General features: G+C 39.4%; 1 protein-coding gene across 1 annotated transcript in view; it reads right to left on the bottom strand.

The window, feature by feature from the left end:
* Positions 1–20434, bottom strand: part of LOC132859680 (gamma-aminobutyric acid receptor subunit alpha-3-like) — a 104101-nt gene that overhangs the window by 52407 nt on the left and 31260 nt on the right. Inside the window, exons 3-4 of the mRNA XM_060890519.1 lie at positions 11285–11406; positions 9328–9395 (exon numbers count right to left, since the gene is read on the bottom strand). Of these exons, the coding sequence (XP_060746502.1) occupies positions 9328–9395; positions 11285–11406 (190 nt within the window). The remainder of the gene's footprint in view (positions 1–9327; positions 9396–11284; positions 11407–20434) is intronic.

Below are 20434 nucleotides of genomic sequence, written 5' to 3'. Positions count from 1 at the left end.
AGGACAGGTAAAGCATCTGCAAAGGTTGGTTACATACTGTATAACCAAAAGGTGGAGAAGGTGCTGTTTCAAGTTGGGTTTCTAGCCATTTTTAAAGTATGCCTCCACCCAAGATATAACCCAACACCTACAGTAGATATCACACTGCTGGTGCCATTTTTCTGCAGGCCTGACAGCCAATGGCTAATCCGTTTTTTCTCTTCTCTTAACAGGGAAGAGAGCAAGCTACGGTTTGTTATGTGAAAAACAAACGAGTACAGCCTCAAAGTGGGATTAATTTAAAGATCAAAAGCAATGTGCGTGAGCCAATTCATGCATGACCAAGTGGACTTCGTTTCCAGCTGCGCACGGTGAACATTGTTTCGCTAATTAAAGATGGAACTGCAAACAGGAAAAAGGAGGTATATAGCTGGGGGTGTTGCCTTGCCCCACGTCTTTATGGAGTGTTGGCCGCTGACCTAATTCCTCAGGAGCGTGTGGTGTTGGCATGCAGGAAGGGCAGACCTCAGCGTCTTGTGATAAATCTAGTGATTCGTCATTCTGCTCATCATGACAATCTTAGAAGAAAGCAATCCACTGGTGTTGGGAGATAAACGTGGCGTCGCAGACACGATACGGGATTTTATCATTTAAAGGAAGGAGGATGTTAATGCTATAAGCCACATGAGGACAGGCTGAGGGTTAAATGACAGTAGGGATTTATTTGTTAAAGCCTGTTAGGTTGAGATGAACCACTTAAAGACTTTAATTGGTAAATAATTTATATTATTAGAAACCTGGGAAAATGTTTTAAACTCAATTATGCAAAATTTGCAAATTATACAAAATGTACATATTAAAGGTGAGGTCTCCGATGTTTGAGAAATGCTTCAGAAAATGAGTCAAACTAAACAATAATCAAAACAAACGTGTAGCCAATGAGCCGAAGGGGGCGTGTCTTGTCAATATGGGCGAAGAGAGTGTTCAGTGCGCATGTGTGCAGGTTTTAACATTGACATGGAGGATAAAAACAAAGAAATTTTTTTGCTTGTTTGTTTATCTGCAAACAAATCTATTTATCTATTGTTCTTCCCTTCAGCTATGATAAAGACACATTTCTTTCCAGTAGTTGCCTGGGTTACGTATGTATGTGTGGGGCGGAGCTATCGATACAGGGGTGGGACCCATTTGGGTTCAGTGCGTGTTTGTTTTGGTGATTTCAAATGTCAACATTGGCTTTCAAACAACAGAGACCACACCTTTAATGCACACTTTCTAATTTGTTTTTGTTTCTATAATAATTCTAATAATTCTCATTCTAATGGACTTCTAAAGAGGACTCTCCGTAAGAGACCGATACTATTTTATTTTAAGTGTGTTGTTTGCGTCTCATATATTCTCGTTAACATGACAAGCTGTGTTTTTGTTTTTGTTGGAGTTATATGAAGTTGCTGTGAGTTAAGTGGAATAACACACTTCATTTTTCTTTCTTATCTCTGCTGTATGTGAGAAAGGACTTCACGGTCATGTGTAAATTGATGTAGGCTTTGATCGGTTCACATTTGTTCAGATTTTCCATTTAAACGAGTTTAGGCTTGGCAGAGAACTCCACCCAATCTAATCTTTTTTTTTTGTTCTACTTTATAGAAAGCAAAGGTCTATATTCTTTATCTACTAGCAATTAAATCATGGCTTTAGAAAGCTCCTCTAACAAATTAGTAATTCCCCAAGGTGTTGATGTAACTGTATTCTGATGCGCTGTAGCATTGCACAATTAATTAAAAAGCAGCGTTATCATTCTAGCGTTTAATTTGCTCAGGCAATGTGTTTGTTTAATGTGCTGCATGCTGTATTTTTGCTATTACTAATCAGTGTTTTTGCATCTCTTTATTTTTAAAAAGATCCCTCAGTATTTTAGCAAGTGCATCCCAAAAGACTGCACAGCCTTCTCGTTTCATTCCATCGGTTTTACCACGCAGGCCAGCAAATCTGTTAAGCACGGCCATTTTGGCTTTGTGTCTAATTGAAGGGGGTTTTGAATATCTTTGCCTGCGCAGTCAGAGAGGATGAAGTGCACTGTCTAAGCTCGCTGGCCTGTTTCTCCAAGCAGTGAAGTCAACCACATCACGGTGCTTATCTGCAGGGCACAGCCTGTGCGAGACTGACACAAGCGAGTGCAACGGCAACAAATAGGATGCAAACTACCACACAAATTGTGGTGGAACTTATGTGTTCACAAGGCATATTGCGTAGAAATAAAGCAGACAGGAGACACAGCTCAGGGACACACACAGAGTTCGTGATGTTATAATGTTATAATTTATGTAAATAATTAGCTGTACCTGTGCCTAGTTAATGAATCCTAAGCGGTGAGACATTAGGCCTGTGCAATATAATGATTTATTCGTCTCTACGCTGTCACGATATCAGTGACATTTACTTCAGATTATATTATGTTCTGTTAATTCTGTGACCTGCCAGTCTTCATGGAATTTGCATAACAGCTACACAATTTAACATCGGAATATACTTAAAGGGAGGTGATTTAATCAGCATATAAATATGGAATGATTTGGCAGGTTTTCTGGTCTCTTTGGGGCTTTTTACACCTGGTCACTTCATGTGTTTTCTGTGATCCGATAGCTACCCGATGGTAAAAAGACCAGGTCTAAATGCCCTCCGAAACGTTTTGGTGACTGATATAAATCCGACGGTACAAACCCCTTCAGGAGGTGGTCTGGGACGCATTTCAGATGAAACTGGACAGGTGTAAATGAATGTGTTTGTTCAAGCCACATACGTCAGCGCTATACTCCTCCCAAACGGAACTACGTCACTCAGGTGATCTTTCACACAGGCGTCTCGTCGGGTCTTAAAATGCGCTGCTGCTGCCAGCGAAAATGCAGCAAACAGTAAATGCTGTTTTTTGTATCATAAACGTCGTAACGAGGTTTTTCATCTTCTTTTTGATCGCGTTCTGAAAACCGCACACACCAAAGTGTGTTCTGTTTCAATTACCCCGGAAATGAGGTAAAATATATTAGCATTTTGGGCGGGAGTAGAAAGATCGGATCGATATCCGATTCGCCGAGACGCATTTATGTGGCCTAATGTAAATGGAACAGTTTTAACAAATCAGATAGCTATCAGATCAGAGAAAACACGTGAAGTGACCAGGTGTAAAAAGGCCTTTTTGATATTAACTATCACCACCGGGAAGCCCCGCCCCATTCCCACTTCCAGTCTCACATGATTTTTTAACAAACTCAGAAGTGTTCTCACCTTCTGTCAAGTTATTCATTAAAAAAAAGCTATTATTAATAATACAGATACCTTTACTATAGCAAATAGTTAAAACTACTATACTTATTAAAACTGATTTATTAATAGTCAAAAAGGGTAAAAAAGAAAAACTACGTTGTGTCAAATGGTGATGAAACACTAGAATGCGATTAAAATACTCCTTTAACACTTTTAGTACTATTTTTCCATTATCCACTCGGCAGATGAACATTACACACTCCGTTTGAACAATCATATGCAAAATGCACACTTTTTTCTGCGATTGTCTCCAGACTTCACAGCTGGTAATATGATTACGCCTCCACTCCACTCCTCCTGAAATGGAGAAAACGATCACGTTCCCGTCTTACTTTTTAGTCGACCGGTTAAGACGGTTACGTTTAAAACGTTAAATCGAGAGCGGGGAAAAAAAAAAAATATTAAACATGACATTAAAAAGATTTAAAGTGAAATATAACGGACACGACGGAAAGGGTGTGAAAACATTTTCGTCTCATTTCCATTAGCGATTCAGACGGCGTCAGAATGTGACAACACAATCACTATGAGCAATTTTCCATTATGCTGGTCTTTTCCAAACAGTTCAGCAATTTGAACTTGTGTGATTCTGACATGAAGCAGCAATTATTCCTGGTTATTCTGTGAGCTTTATGTTCAGAAAGGAAGGATAATTCTTTTAGAAAATATTTCTCCAAGCCTGATAATGGGAGACTCTGCACGTGTCGCGGAAAAGGAAAGAAAATTTCCGACATCCCTGCAGATGCCTAAGCTTTTGAAGTTGCTTTCTATCACAGCACCTAACAGTGTGGTTACTGCTCAGATATTATGGACCCCGACCTTACAACCCATTATACAAGATGTAATAATGGCTAGAGGTTGTACAGCTAGTACAATTAAACAATTATTTCCTGCATAACGACAGCGCTTTCCATAGGGAACGTAATCAACGCATTATGCTAGTGTTAACAAAGGTGTGACGCTCGAGTGTTATACTCAAGTGTTATGAGAGAACTAAAATTTATGCCATCTTTTGTGTTACAAAGGCATTTAGTAAGAAATACAATTGTAATCATGAAGCCTCATCACCTTGATTACAGATTATGTCCAGTTTTATTTCCGGCAGGTGCTACGGTTATCGCCGTGGTCCATAACAAAGAGAATTGCTTTTATAGAATGAAAGATGATGTGCGCAGCTTTCCTATTTACTTATAAGAGAGGCTGTTGTTTTTACCACGTCTCTCTTCTTTTTCTGTCTTTCTTTTCATTATTTGTAGAGAACTGATCTTTGAAAATAAATGATTCACATCTATGACAGAAACATCTATCGCTATTGAAAATAATTTACAACACTAACATTTCATCATTACGCCGTATCGACTCACCTTCACGGAAGTCAGTGATCAATGAAGTGAGGATCATTAGCACTAGGAAAAAAATAATACAGCAGATATATTTATGACAGGATCCCAACAACGTATCAGTGTTGTTTTCTAACTGGATTTGCTTTGAATGGTGCAGATAATGAGATGAAAAAAGGCGTGAATCTGCAAAAAGAGTGAATCTGCAGATTATCTCTACGAGTCGTGCGTACTTGACCTAGTCGAGTGAGATGCCTTCACCCATCTAGCTTCTCTGAAAGCCATGGAGACTAATGATGTCTTCTGATAATGTGACATGTTAAAATTTAGTTCTTTGGAGAGTGGATCTGTTGACCTGCAGGTTATAATACAGAATAGTGACTACATGGGGGCACGGTGGCTTAGTGGTTAGCACGTTTGCCTCACACCTCCAGGGTTGGGGGTTCGATTCCCGCCTCCACCTTGTGTGTGTGGAGTTTGCATGTTCTCCCCGTGCCTCGGGGGTTTCCTCCGGGTACTCCGGTTTCCTCCCCCGGTCCAACGACATGCATGGTAGGTTGATTGGCATCTCTGGAAAATTGTCCGTAGTGTGTGAGTGTGTGAGTGAATGAGAGTGTGTGTGTGTGTGTGTGTGTGTGCCCTGTGATGGGTTGGCACTCAGTCCAGGGTGTATCCTGCCTTGATGCCCGATGACGCCTGAGATAGGCACAGGCTCCCCATGACCCGAGGTAGTTCGGATAAGTGGTAGAAGATGAATAAATGAATGAATAGTGACTACATGAGCCCTGCAGTTTATTTTGTGTGCTCTGCCTCAGGGGCCCAGGAGTAGCAGCTTTTCGGTGGTGGTGGGATTTGAACACACAACCTTCAGATCTGTAGTGTAATGGGATGCACTTATTTCCAGGGATTTCAGAACAGCGTAACAGATATTGTGTCATCGAGTAGGCGTGGCCTATTTAATAATCTAACCCTAACCCTAACCAACCGTAGTTTTTGGTTGTTTATTTGTCTTTAAAAATAGCTTAACTGTAAGACAATAAATAATAGATATAAAATCTACCTGTATGACTGTTTTGTCCTTCATTATCCATCGTAGGTTTGCTCTTTTTTTGGAAAGAGGGCGGTTTTCCAAGACCTCCAGAAACACGCCCACTTTACAGTACGTCGTAGTAACGAAACCCCTGGAATTTAGTGAATGCTGTAGTGTCATGTCCCCACCACTGAGCTACTACTTCCTGTGTTAGACTGCATCGTATTCATAAGTGTGGTTTGCTAACTTGTATAAATGTTTTATCTTTCTCAGAAGGAAATTAAAGACCATTAAAGATAGGAGACCGGCTAGCAGCAGTAAACAAGCAGGAGATGTTAAAAAAGAAAGAAAAGTTGTTCATGAGGGACACTCAAAGTCCTAAGTGCCTTGCAATTTCACAGCATGGATTTACAGCACATCAGTCGGAATAATGACTTGTAGCCATGGCAACACAACGCCAAATCTTGGGGCTGCCACATGCTATACATCACCAGTTAAGCTTTTAAGACTTATGTTTGCCCCGAAATGTGAGTTTGTACCACTAGAAAAGGGAAAAACAGACTCAAATCGTCAGAAGATTTTTCAGAAACGACTGCAGAAACCAGTTGACCTGCTTTGTTTTATTATCGGATTATGTTAAAACACCAATTTAACCATATGCAGAGGATGATTTATTTGGAACGCCTGATCCCTGAGAAAAATGTCATCTCAATCACTTTCATACTTAAAGACTGGAAAGATCCTCGTCTGTCTGGTTTAAAGTGAGTCTTCCCCACTATAGACTCAGATTCTTGCTCTTGGTTGACTGTAAAGGAATGCGATCTGGTCTACGGCTGTTGTAGTTCATCTGCCTTCAGGTTTGACATGCTTTTCTGCTCACCCCGGTTGTAAAGAGTTGTATTTATAAATCCCAAGAGGTCAGAGATTTCAGATATACTGTATATGACACCAAGTCACAGAGAGATTATATATTTTTTAATAAAAACATTTTTGTCACTATGAAACCTGTATCTGGATGATTTTATGTGTTGCTCTGGTAAATAACATGAGTGAGCAAAGGAAGCATATGTGGAGTATTTTTGGGGCGGTTTAATCATGTAAAATCCAGGGAAATAGGAAAACACTGACCCTGCTTCTCTTGAAATAAAGATCTTTTTTAAAAATTTCAGTTCTGACCCAGGAGGCACGAAACGTCCTGATGTCAGCATTAGCTTTGCTCTACAGTGCACGTTTGAAACAAGTCGAGAATTAGAAGGCCTCTTGGGATGAGCCTCTGACTGGCGCTGCCACCCTCAGCAAGCATGAGGCTCAACATAGCACCTGGGTTAGGTTAGACTCGTGTCAATTCAACACTCCAGAGTCATCAGACACAAAGCCAGCAAGAAGGAAGTGTAAGTGTGTGAGAAGGCAAAATGATGCAATAAATGAAGAATGCTAACAAAAAAATAAATAAAAGATTTGGGGAACAAAGGAAAGGATTAAAAGGCTGGAGGAAGCAGGAGAAATAGGAAAAATAGGGACGAAATAGGAATAGAAAAAAAGAACAGAAATAGAGGAGAGAAGAAAATAGAAACAAAATATTCATGTAGTCATAATAACCGAGATAATGGCAATAGAAAAAATAGCGATAGAAAAAAGGAAAAAAAAAAAAAGAAAACATGAATTAATGATGCCAAAATACCTTCATTCATAAGGGTCCCATTTGACTTTGCTTCATTTTTTATTGCTAATGAATACTTGCTATTTTCTTCTTGTTTCACTTCATCTTCATGTCATTTCGTATTGTACAGAATAACGCCACGGCTCCACGAGGCCGCACACAGTCACGGATAAGTACGGAAAAATACACAAAGGTCTGTGCTTTTAACAAGGTTTATTTCTCTAGTAACTAACATGCTAACATTTTTTATGTATTACTCCAGACCTCCAGACTATTCATCCTGGGTCTGTTTTGAGATGATAATGTGTGCTTTCATAATTAACGCCTTTTAAATATTATAAGATCTCTATAAAATCTATTTTTTAACAGAATTTAATTTCCCCTCATCTCAATGATAATGTAGCTTTGACGTTATATTTAAAAATGTTTACTCTTTTTCAGAAAAAAAAAAACAAAAAAACAGAACTCTTAAAGCAAAGCTAAATATTGTAAAACATTGTGTAATGTATTGTGATGGGATTCTAATGTATTATAACGTATAATCTGATAAGATATTAATGATAGTTCTATTAAAGCGACAAAAAAAAACACATCATTAGCTTGCTACGTTACTGGAAAAAACGTGAAGCGTATATTCCTAACTAAGAAGTGTCTTCTAACAGAAAGCTGCCCTTTATTTATATGATGTGGTTTTATTAAACAACAGTTTTTCCTTTCTGTCTGTTTATCGTTAGCATTAGTGTTTGCTATATTTAGAGTGTTCGAAATTTTCTTTTCATTGAGTTCATGGTTTAGAAATGATAATGGATTCAAGCTAGTGCATTAAAGGTGGGGTCTCCGTTGTTTGAGAAACGCTTCAGAAAACTTCGTCGAGCCGACAAACAAAACAAAAATCAAAACAAACGTGTAGCCAATGAGCAGAAAGGGGCGTGTCTTGTCAATATGGGCGGAGAGAGTGTTCAGTGCGCATGTGTGACATTAGCAGAAAGCGGATTTAACATTGACATGGAGGATAAAAACAAAGAAAGAAAGAGAAGAAAGACTTACGATAAGGTAAGAAGAACTAATATATGCCTTTGTCCTTTACATGATTATGTTTGTGTGTCATTTTTGCTTGTTTGTTTATCTACAATCGTATTGTTCTTCCCTTCAGCTATGATAAAGACACATTTCTTTCCAGTAGTTGCCCTGATTACGTATGTATGTGTGGGGCGGAGCTATCGATACAGGGCTGGGACCCATTTGGGTTAGGGGCGTGTTTGTTTTGGTGATTTCAAATGTTGACATTGGCTTTCAAACAACGCAGACCCCACCTTTAATATAAAGCTACTTTTTTAAGCTCGCTTTAGTACAAGGTCAAATCTGTGGTCGTTCTTCATTCTGAGAGTCACAACAACATTAAAAAAAGGAAAAAATCTTGTCTTTTCAGATGAATCTGTAATCTAAGTAGTTGAGGAGATCATATAATGCGATTCTATTTAGCCTCCTTTTAATAGTTCTGAAAAAAAGGTGCACACATACAAACAAATAAGTGAAATAAAAAAAATTATAAGTCTTTATTTCAGACACAAAGGCTGATTAATGCTAATGTTAACCTGCCTAATTATTGCTTTGTAATTCAAGTATCATTTTACGCTCCATATAACGTGACAGAGTGTACAGTTTTCCTCTCACCATTAGGTCTCGTCCTGAACACAAAGTGATGCCACACAGCTGCAGTGATTCATCTTGCCTACCAGAGCCAATTGTGTGTATGATTAAGATGCGCACAATTCCTTCGTCCTGCTTTGTTACCAATTACTTCTCTTTTAAATTATCCTATAACAAAACATCACACTTGTGTGTTCACCAGGCCTGGGAGAGGGAATAAAAGCATCTTGACATGTGCACTTGACTTCATTTGAAGGGCAAGTAGAAACATCTGTTTTTACATGTTCAGGTATTTGTTTCCCATCTATAATATATATATATATGTATGCATAAAAAACACAACTTACCATGTCTGTATCAGATACTGGTCCAAAACTGGTGACGTAGATGTTGGTTCGAACTTCAGTCACACTCTCTGATTAAACAGAAACGAGAAAGAAAATATTTTTTAAAAAAAAGATAATTTCTGAATTCTTTTATCACATGAAACAGAGAGGAAAATATATCACAAGAAAGTCTGAACAATGTTCCTAATGACTGAGTGGGTTGATATCACAGCAGCAGACTAATGAGCAATAGTAAAAAGAAAAAAGAGAGAAAAGAAAAGAAAAAAAGAAGAAAATGGAAAAAGTAAAAGCTGGTGTTTGCTTTGGTTTAGTTTAATGTTTTTATCATGCCTCATCTGGTAAGATCATTACCATAAAAGGCGACACAGGCGGTGCTTAAGAAGGGAACATTGGAGGTAAACAAACCCAAGCATTTACCACTACTCCCATTAAAGGGGGGGAGGAAGCATTTTATAATATGGGGTGTTAAATCCTGGAAGTAAAATAAATAATATCTAAAATTTAAAGTTGTTTGATGTATTATAACATATAACGTCGCTGTCGGGCGGAAACCTCGTATGTCCAAATTTGGTCAATTTCATATTTTTTCACATATGGATGCTATTGGTCAGTCCCCACGTGGGTCTGTTATTATTACAAGTTATTAACCAATCTAAAGTCTTGAAAATAGCTTGAGCGCAAATCTCATAACTCCATTGGACACTTCAACTGTCCACCTCTTCCTCACTCCGTGGGAGAGCTTCACGGCATATTTCTCCTCAAGAAGAGTCGCAACGAATCAACACGTCTTCTGAGGTAAATGTCTTCAAAACACTGGGCTCAAAGAAAAAAAATCTTGACCCCCGCTAGTTCTGGTGCTCGTCTGAGGACAGGAAATTAGCGCAAGACAATCCACTGTAACGCGGACTAAACCCTGTGTACTGCAGATAAGGTACGGCGTTTTTTTCATATCCTGAAAAAAAAATGGTTTTGGAGATACGAGGATTCCGCCTGACAGCGACGATATATATATATATATATATATATATATATATATATATATATATATATATATATATATATATATAAATAAATACTGATCTCAATAATATAGCTGCTGTTGTGGTGGAAACACAAGTATACAAATGATTTTACAGAATGGTATGAAAAACATCCAGTTTTGCAGTCAGAAAAAAACGTGACTTTCTGAAGCGCTAATCATTCTTTACAACAATAGTGCATTGCAATGCTACAACATTTAAGCAGTATGAGCTACAACAGCAGAAGACCACACAGATTCCAATTCGAGGCTACTTTAGGCATGTACAGGTGGAAACTGAAACTCTTTTGCCTGACAATTAAATGGCTGACTGGATAACTGCAACAATGAAAATCCTAACGTCACAGGAATGGGGTGTCTTCATGAAAAGAAATTCAGACCCAAATGCAGGGATAGCTATAAACATGATTTATTATATAAAACATAACACAAAAAGATTCCATTCCAGAGACACAGAGATGATACAAAGATGAGGATTCCACGCTGCCCAAGGTAATGTAGACGTAATGTAGATAGATAGATAGATAGATAGATAGATAGATAGATAGATAGATAGATAGATAGATAGATAGATAGATATTCTGATTAAAATCTTCAAGGACTCTTTTTTGAGATGTAATTGAGCTGAAGAAAGTTTTGCACTGTGCTACTAGTTTCTGCTGCTTATTTTCTCTACTGTTGTTAATTCAAATTAATCGCAGTCAAGATAAAAAGTAATTAAAAAAATATATTAATTGCCTTAAAATGGACGTGGAACTGTTATGGATGTGTGTATCAGAGAGGGAGCTGCGCTGTGACTGCTTGGAAGGGAGTCTCTACGGTTGGGTCATTACACCAATCCATTACAGTTTTATTGGTAGGCCACAAAGTGGACAGTAAGAACAAAACGAAAAATCAGGACAAAAAATTGTGGCTGACCTCCGAGACCAGGGCGCAGCCTGTTGTCATATCCATCCAGCAAGCGATCCAGAATCCGAGTAAAAATAGTGATGTTGTCTTTACTGTCATCAGGAAGAGGCTCTCTGTGCCCTGCTACAGCCCTGTAGAGTGAGGAGAAGTGTGAGATAAAGTAAAGGTTAGGGGTGATAAGTTTGGCCTGTTAGGGATGATATAAGAGAAGTTGAAGGAGGAAAGGAGGAAGTGCTGGTGATGTAGACAATAAAGAAAGGAGAACAAAGAGGGAATAACAGCTTGATAAATGTCAGATTCTTTGAACTTTTATATTTTGAACATTTTATGCTGTCGCTGTAACTCCACAGAGCACCACAGTCACCACAGATCACCTAGGATCAATTCTGTAAGTGAAAAAACTGCATCTAACAAGAAGTAAACAATGAAGAGCCTGGTGCAACTCTCATCTTCAACCTCCCAATAAACTTAAACAACTGTTAACCAGTTAGTGATAACTGTTGATTTATTCACAACCACAGGTGTGTTAAAATGTGTATGTGGTTGAAGGAATGAGTGACAAAATGGATGATGATGAAAGGATGCTGCTCCACTGTGAAATGCAGCTCTACAGCAATCACCATTTTGGGTTTTGGCTAAATAATAAATCTCATAAGTCAGAAATGGTGTCTTAAATATGCAGTCAGACTTCCCTTCCTTAATTATTTTAATATGCAGAACAATTAACTCTTGCTGGGGTCACGACTCCCCAGTGAAACAAGAGGTACCAATAGTGAATGTGAATGGCAGAGTTGACGACATAATGAGCATCCTCAAATCAAAACAAGGGCTTTGTCAGGACTGACCCTGCACAATTAGTGTTGAAGTATCTAACAACGCACTCATAGATATGCAAGAATGGTAAAATACTAATAAACTTTCTCTCTCTACAACATGTACTGTTGTAAACATGTACTCACTTCTTTCACTAATGACATAATATCTCCTTATTAATTGCTATTAAATTTCTTAGAAAAGTACAAATAGAAATCTTTAATCTTGAAAATCTCAGTAACTACACCAGTTTACGCATGTAACCCAGTTCCCTGAGAAGGGAATGAGACACTGCATCAGGGCTGAAGCTATGAGAATGCTTATTTGAGTAAAACAGAACAAAACTCTGCAAGTCTTGGGCCCTGGAGCAGTGTCCAAGTCCAGGTTATAGAACTTTATGAATGTCTCTGCAGCACAAATGTCTTCAAGGGGAACACCCCTGGCTAAAGCACTAGACGAGGCGATACCCATACTGGAGTGAGCATTGATGCCGAGAGGCAAGGCAAGACCGTGCACCTCATAGGCCTCATAGGCATCTAATAGCCAAAGTACACCTTTAAAGTAGGACAGGCACCTAGAAATGCTAGACTGCAGGAACTCCAGCACTGTACCAACCGGGCTGTGAACTGGATCCTGACAGCCTCCATCGCACCAGAGGCAAAAAAGCCTCCACTTCAAAGCATACAGCTTCCTCGTGGAGGGAGTCCTAGCATTCAATAGAGTCTCTGGCTCTAGGAACTGGTCCCCCTCAGGGGCCAGACCCAGAGCTTCCACATTTCAGGGCAGGGGTGTAGAGGAGCTGAGAGAGAAGCTTCTTCCTAAAGGAAACCTGGAGTCAAGTCAAATCAAGTCAAGGAGCTTTTAGTCATTACAACCATATATAGCTGTTGCAGTACACATTGAAATGAGATAAAGTTTTTCCAGGACCATGGTGCCACATAAAACAAAGACAGAGCTAAAGACTTAGCCACATAAAGTGCAACTGTGCAACCTGGTGCAAACAGTGCAGGGCAAGACAAACAAGACAGTGCAGGACAAAAGACAGTGCAAACAAAAAATTACAAGACAATACGCAAAAGACAATAAACAAAAGCAGTACTGACCAGTGTAAATACTGCATGTGCAGAAATACTGGAACGAACACAGTATTATAGCAGCAGTTACATGAGATATTGTAAAGGATTGTGCAAAACAGCAAATGACTGAAATGTGAGACAGCATGTGCAAAGAGCAAAAATACAGTGTGCAACAACAGCATGTAAACGGTTTGATGGATATACAGTATATTGGAAGTGTGTGTATATTGTAGGTCTGTGCAGTCCATATAGTTTATATATGCGTGTGTGTGTTGTACTCAGTACAGTTCAGTTCAGTTATTAAGGAGTCTGTTGGCTTGTGGTAAGAAACTGTAACACAGTCTGGTCGTGAGGGCCCGAATGCTGCGAGTGTGAAGAGTGTGTGTGAGGGGTGTGTGGGGTCATCCACAATGCTGTTGGCTTTGCGGATGCAGCGTGTGGTGTACATGTCCATGATAAAGGGAAGAGAGACTCCAATGATCTTCTCAGCTGTCCTCACTATCCACTGCAGGATTTTGCAATCCAAGATGGTGGAGTTCCCAAACCAGACAGTGATGCAGTTGCTCAGGATGCTCTCAATGTTCCCTCTGTAAAAAGTAGTCAGGATGGGGGAAGGTGATGTGCCTTTCTCAGATTTCATAAGAAGTAGAGACGCTGCTGGGCTTTCTTGGTGATGGAGCTGGTGTTGAGTGACAAGGTGAAATTTGGTGCTCTTGATGATCTCTACAGATGATTCATCGATGTTCAGCGAAGAGTGGTCGCTCTGTGCTCTCCGGAAGTCAACAACCATCTCTGGTTTTATCAGCATTTAGAAACAGGTTGTTGGCTCTACACCAGGCAGTTAGCTGCTGCCACCACGGTCGTGTCATCAGCGAACTTATAATATGTTTCGATCTTTGCATTGCTGCACAGTCGTGAGTCAGCAGCGTGAACAGCAGTGGACTGAGCACGCAGGTTTGAGGGGCTTCAGTGCTCATTGTGGTGGTGCTGGAGTGCCATCTAGGAGGGTAGACTAGATCCTCTGAACCAAACTCGATAGGGCCAACAAGGAGCAACTTGAAGAAGGTTGCCTCAGTCTCTGGTTAGCACTTGCGGGAGCAGAGCTACCGTGGGAAAGGCATACAGACAGAGCCTTGGCCACATCAAGAATGCAGCCAGTGAGAGCGGAGATGCGAAAAGCAATCGCTCATTGTAGTACAGCCAACCAAGCGCGGATTATGCTTAACAACAACGCATGATAATAGTTCTTCATTCAAGTCGGGAGAAATCGCAAAGTGAGCTCCTGGGGTCGAAGCAAAGATATCAGAGTTAGCGAAGAGAACGAGAAAAAGGGCTCACCGTCTCTCGTTCCTTTTCCACTAACTTACCCTGCAACCTCCATGACCGAAGCTGACTCACTGCCTCTGCAGATGCGGAATTCCAGCCTGAAATAAAGCCAACGAGAGATTTCAAAAAGCATTCGCTCATAATGCACTTGATCGGCTCCGTCGTTCCAAGATAAAGAAGAAAAGACCCTAGTCTTTATACAGTATATCTTCTTCTTGCCCTAGTCCTAGACAATAAGACAGACAATAGACAGCAACATACACAAAGCGCTTCTTGAAGACAAAGAAGCTGGAGTAATTTGACTTAACTGCCCTAGTATGGACTCGTTGGTGCGTAATCACTTTGTCACATTTATTTTATTATGGAATCGGAATCAGAACCGGGAATCGTAAGGCAGAACTGGAACCGGAATTGGAACCGGAAAATTTCTTTTGATACCCAACCCTAGTCAAGACCCATGCTGACTCTAAGAAAAATAAGGCAGAGGTGCTCCAGCTGAGAATTTTCTGCTCTGGCTTTTTCAAATGAAGGTGAACGAATCTTCACAGATGGAAGTGGATCTCAGAGGCTCTGTAGTCCAAAGTCCTCCAGGCACTTACAGCAAAAGAATTCAAGAACCGGTCAGCATGAGGGTACCACCTTGTTTTTGAGGACTGCGTAAAAAAAATGTGAAGCATTCATCACCCCACAGGTAGGGATCCCGAAAGAGATGCTAGCCAATTAAAAGTTATTATTCATTATCATTCGTGTACACTATGAGATGCCTTAAAAAAGGCAGGAAACCTAAGTTATCTGAACAATCATGTACCACTGTGTTGGAACTGTTGATTTTTTTTTTATCCAGACAGGGTATCTTCAGAGCTTTCAGTTTTCGTGTGTTCTCTCTTCTGTCCATTCTCACTGTCCTTAGTGTTCAACACACAGCCCCAGTGACCTTTACTTTAAGGCAGCTCCAAGTTTGGGCCATTCAGTTGAAAAGCTGCACTTCTGTTTGTTTTCATTTGTATTACCGCATGCCGACCTTGCCATGGGGCACGTGTACCAGTAAATTAAATCTCACACGCATTCACAATCAAGGTCTTCTATTGACATGCAGCTGCTGAGACTGATATTTCGTGAGATGACCTCATACATTTTATACGGTAACGTTTCTCAAAAAGCTCGGCCTTGTTGACTGAGTCACCTCAGTCACCTCAGTCACCTCAGGCTTGCTCATTGGGGATAAATACAAACACATTTAAATATGAGTAATATTAATCTAGAACTTTTGTATTATATGAATCTTTGTATAATATTAAACTTTTTGTATTATGTTTCTTAAGGCAATGTCGATGTTTTAAATGTCCTAAATCAATAAATTTAAATTGAATTGTATTGTTCAGAAGCAAGAGGCAATTGATATTAGTATTAGAGTCAGGGCCAGACATGTTGATACACATTAATTAACTGCCAATTACTGGTTTTCACAATACATACAGCATAAGGACAATATATCTGTAAAAAAAAAAATATCTGTAGAAGTCCTTCTTTTCCTCTGGTTTACTAGGCAGTGACCAATCAATGCTGTCTCTTAGCAAAGAGACCTAGTGACTTTAATAAGTAACCAAACATGTAGGCTTCTCCCCTGACAAGGACGCACACAGTATGACTCCTTACATTTGTGTGTGGGGGCAGAGCCAAGGAAACCACAAGAAGAGCTAATGTCAGTTTGACTGCTTTTGAATTATGCAACATTTATAACACAAATAGGGAGTTTATTAGCATGATCATAAGACTTCCCAGGATATCTACCATGTTTATGCAATACCACTAGTGAGAATAGTGAAATATTCATAGTCTATTCATGCCAAAACATTCCTATAAGGTCCAGTAAAGCATTACAAATTCTTGACTTGCTTCTTCAACAATATCATATAGTATTACAAATCAAGTAAGTTTATGATTAATGTAGACTTCTTCAAAAGTATCCCATATGTGTTGTCCTCCTAGTGTCCCAGTTCTGCTAAATTAGCCCTATGTGTGAGGGTATGTGATTGTATGTGCATGATGTAGAATTAATAGGCATGGCTTGCATTTAGATTCATGGTTTCAATTGAATTATAGCATTTTGTGCCTCTGTTCATTAAACCTGATGAAAAAAGTTAGAGCCTTTTGGTGAGAAATTAAATACTCTATGTCAAAGGAGTTTACCATATATCACCAAAAAAGAAAAAAGAGAAAAACCACCACAATCGATATTTAGGACAAACTAAAGAGTAGATTGGGATCCCCACGGGGACACGGTCAGTTCCGAGATACTGCAGTGAGCATAAATAAAGCTGTGCACTGCCAGACATGAGACATATGTGTCCCCATCTGGTTTCATGAGAGGTGTGTCAAGGCATTGGGTTTTTGCTTCATTCCATGGCGGAGGAGCTAACGGACAGCGGGCCGGCCGTAGTGGCAGCTGTTTCATTCCTCTTCATTACCACCACATCACCAGTGCAAATAAAAAAATTGACTTTCTCCCCACACCCCCCACACCACAAAACCCTCTCAACATCTTCTCTCACAGTCTCTTCAATGCTATTAAATGAAGCACACAAGAATTTCTCTCTCTAACATTCTAGCTTTTTCCCCCCCATCAACTTCCTTCTTATCTTGTGCCCTTCACATCCATCCTTTATTCCTAATCTCTATGTCAATGACTTATAAGGACTAAAAAATGTATTTTGAAAACAGAACAATGACTCAAAGCCACCCAGTTTCATTTTGTATATACGATTGTAATCTTCCCGAATAGCAAAGCTCAGCAGAAAACAATCTGCTGAAGTCTAATTGCAATCCAATTAAATCTTGAATATTGAAATGCATCTGAATAAGTGGTCGGGGGAAAGGAAATAGTCAACAAACCTCCAAAATATAATGATCATTTGACCACAAATAGAGGTGAAAAACACAAAGAAAAACAAATGAAAGTTACATTTACAACAATATCAATTACAAATAAAATACATCCTTTTTCATTATACGTAGCCACCACGGCATTCACTAAATTCCAGGGGTTTCGTTACCACAACGTAAAGTGAGCGTGTTTCTGGAGGTCTTGGAAAAACGCCATCTTTCAAAAAAAAAAGAGCATACCTACATATGTACGATGGATAATAAAGACAAAACAGTCATACAGGTAGATTTTATACAGTCCTGCTCACCATTATTGGCACCCATGAAGTTTATGTACATATTGTGGAATATCTAATGAAGGAAATTTATCAAGTGAAACAACATATTACTACATATAGCTTGTGTTTGATACAAAACAGCAAATGATAAACATTATGAGGAAAACATAGATGGTCAATAGTATTGGAACCCTTTGCTGCAAATCAGTATGGAAACCCAATTTGGCTCACCCTTTGCAAATCACAAATGAGGATCACCTGTGATGAATTGCCTCCACCCATGTGACATGAATTAGCCAATGAATGATAATTTTGGTGTTTTAAAAAGCCACCTGTTATTCCCTCTTCATGTGTGATAATGGTAAAGACAAAGGCGCTATTTGAGGACACCAGAAATGCTATTATTTGCAAGCACAAGACCTCTAAAGGGTATAAAGCCATCTCCAAACACCTTGGTATCCCTGTTTCAACGGTGTGTAACGTTATTAAGAAGTTTTCTAGGCATGGAACTGTCAAGAACCTCCCTGGATGTGGGGGAAAGGAAAGAGAAAAATTGATGACAGAAGTCTTTGAAGGTTGGTGCGAATGGTGGAAAAACTCCACGTCAAACATCTAAAGACCTGAAGACCAACCTGGAGCAGTCTGGTGTAATTGTTTCAACAAGTACTATACGCTGCACACTAAACAAAGGGGGGCTTTATGGGAGGAAGCCAAGAAAGACCCCATTGCTGAAGAAAAGACATAAAAAGGAACGATTGATCTTCAAGAAAGAGAACCTGGACAAACCTCAAGCCTTCTGGGACAATGTTTTATGGACAGATGAAACAAAAGTGGAGCTTTTTGGTAATGCACATAAACAGTATGTTTACAGACGGCGCAATGAAGCCTTTAAGGAAAAGAACACCATACCAACAGTCAAGCATGGTGGAGGATCCACAATGCTGTGGGGCTGCTTTGCTGCATCTGGTACTGGAGGCCTTGACCGTATCACAGGCATCATGGAATCAGAAGATTATCAAGCAATTCTAGAGCAAAATGTCTTGCCAAGTGTAAGGAAACTTGGTTTGAGGCGAAGATCATGGGTTCTCCAGCAAGATAAAGACCAAAAACACACCTCCAAAAGCACGCAGGTTGAAAGAGAAAAAATGGACTGTTTTAAAATGGCCAGCAATGAGTCCTGATCTCAATCCAATTGAAAATCTTTGGGGAAGCTGAAATCTGTCATTGGTGAAAGGAACCCTGCAAATGTTCAAGAGCTTGAGCATATTGCAAAGGAAGTGTGGGAGGAAATACCACCCGAGAAGTGCAAGAAGCTTAAAGATGGATATAAGAAACGTTTGGACGCTGTCATCGCTGCCAAAGGGTGTGCAACCAAATATTAAGGAGGGGTGCCAATATTAGTGCATATGCTGGTTTTCTGTTTTTTCCTTTGGAATTACAATATCTATGTTGAAATAACAATTGTCTCTGTTAAATTACTTTGGACCTCCAAATAAAAGATCCTGCTGATATAAATTTGGCACATTTCCATTTACTGTATTTCTGACATTCACTCAGTTATGCAAAACATGAAGGGTGCCAATAATAAGGACTGTATTTTATATCTATTATGCTTTATTATTTTACAGTTAAGCTATGTTCAAAAACAAATAAACAACCAAAAACTATGTTAGGGTTAGATTATCAAATAGGCCACGCCTACCCGATGACGCAATATCTGTTACGCTGTTCTGAAATCCCTGGAAATAAGTGCATCCCTAGCCACCACATTACCACCAATAATGTGCTACAAAACAGCATGTGGACATTGGAATCTCCCCTTAACATGAGCATACAAGGCATACAGAATGTATGTATAGTATATGTATACTATTCATTCAATTTGTTTTAGCATACATGCGATTAAAATGCAAACCAGTTTCCAACTCAGTCCACATCTTTGCAGCTTTGTGAGTGTAGTGATCTAAAATCCCACACCAGTCTTTAACTCTTGTACATTGGTGTTAAGTCCAGCTCTATCATACTGATCAGTGTTGTAGCTCTGCTCTAATCTGCTGAGTGCACAACTGCTATGCCATGCCAAGGGATTTAGATCACAAAGTTAGAGTCACTTCCAGTGCTTCCAAAGCAATCTAGATCTGATAATGCCTGTGATATGAAACCCACAAGGGCTCAATCTGGGGCCTGACACCACCTGCATACCATAATGTGCAGCAGGTTAGAAAAAAAATGCTATGAGAACAAATTCACAATGTAGATTAAGTGTTAAAATAAGTACTGTATGTCATGATGACTAGCCACTACTAAACCATGATGTTAGATGCCCTTACATGGAATTCACTATAAATGCACGTTAAAGGTCTCAGACATGTACTGTAAGATGAGCATACTCAGTTCTGGGTATCAAATTGGTATTGACTTTTCAATATTCAGTTCACAATATGAAATAATCATTGAAACATCTTTTTTTTTTTTTTTTATTGTTTTGAAGTATCTCTGCTGCATTACATTAGCATCTCAAACTGAGATATTTACCCCAAGGCATTGCATCAGCAAACGTGTTACGGTTCAGCCCGGACTTTTGTCCATGTGCTTATGTTTATGTTCCGTGTCACGTGTCTGCCCCGCCCTTGTTTACTCCTCCCCGTCTCTGCACACCTGTTCCCTATTGTTAAACGTCATGTCTATTTAACCGTGCTGCGTTGCCGATGTCACTCTTAGCCTTTGTCCTGTGTAGTTTTCGTCTTTGTTCCTGTTCTATGTATTTTAGTTATTAAACCTAT

The sequence above is a fragment of the Tachysurus vachellii genome, chromosome 17, assembly GCF_030014155.1.
Source record: "Tachysurus vachellii isolate PV-2020 chromosome 17, HZAU_Pvac_v1, whole genome shotgun sequence".
In the NCBI taxonomy this organism is placed as follows: Eukaryota; Metazoa; Chordata; class Actinopteri; order Siluriformes; family Bagridae; genus Tachysurus; species Tachysurus vachellii.
This window is presented reverse-complemented; position numbering and strand designations above follow the sequence as displayed.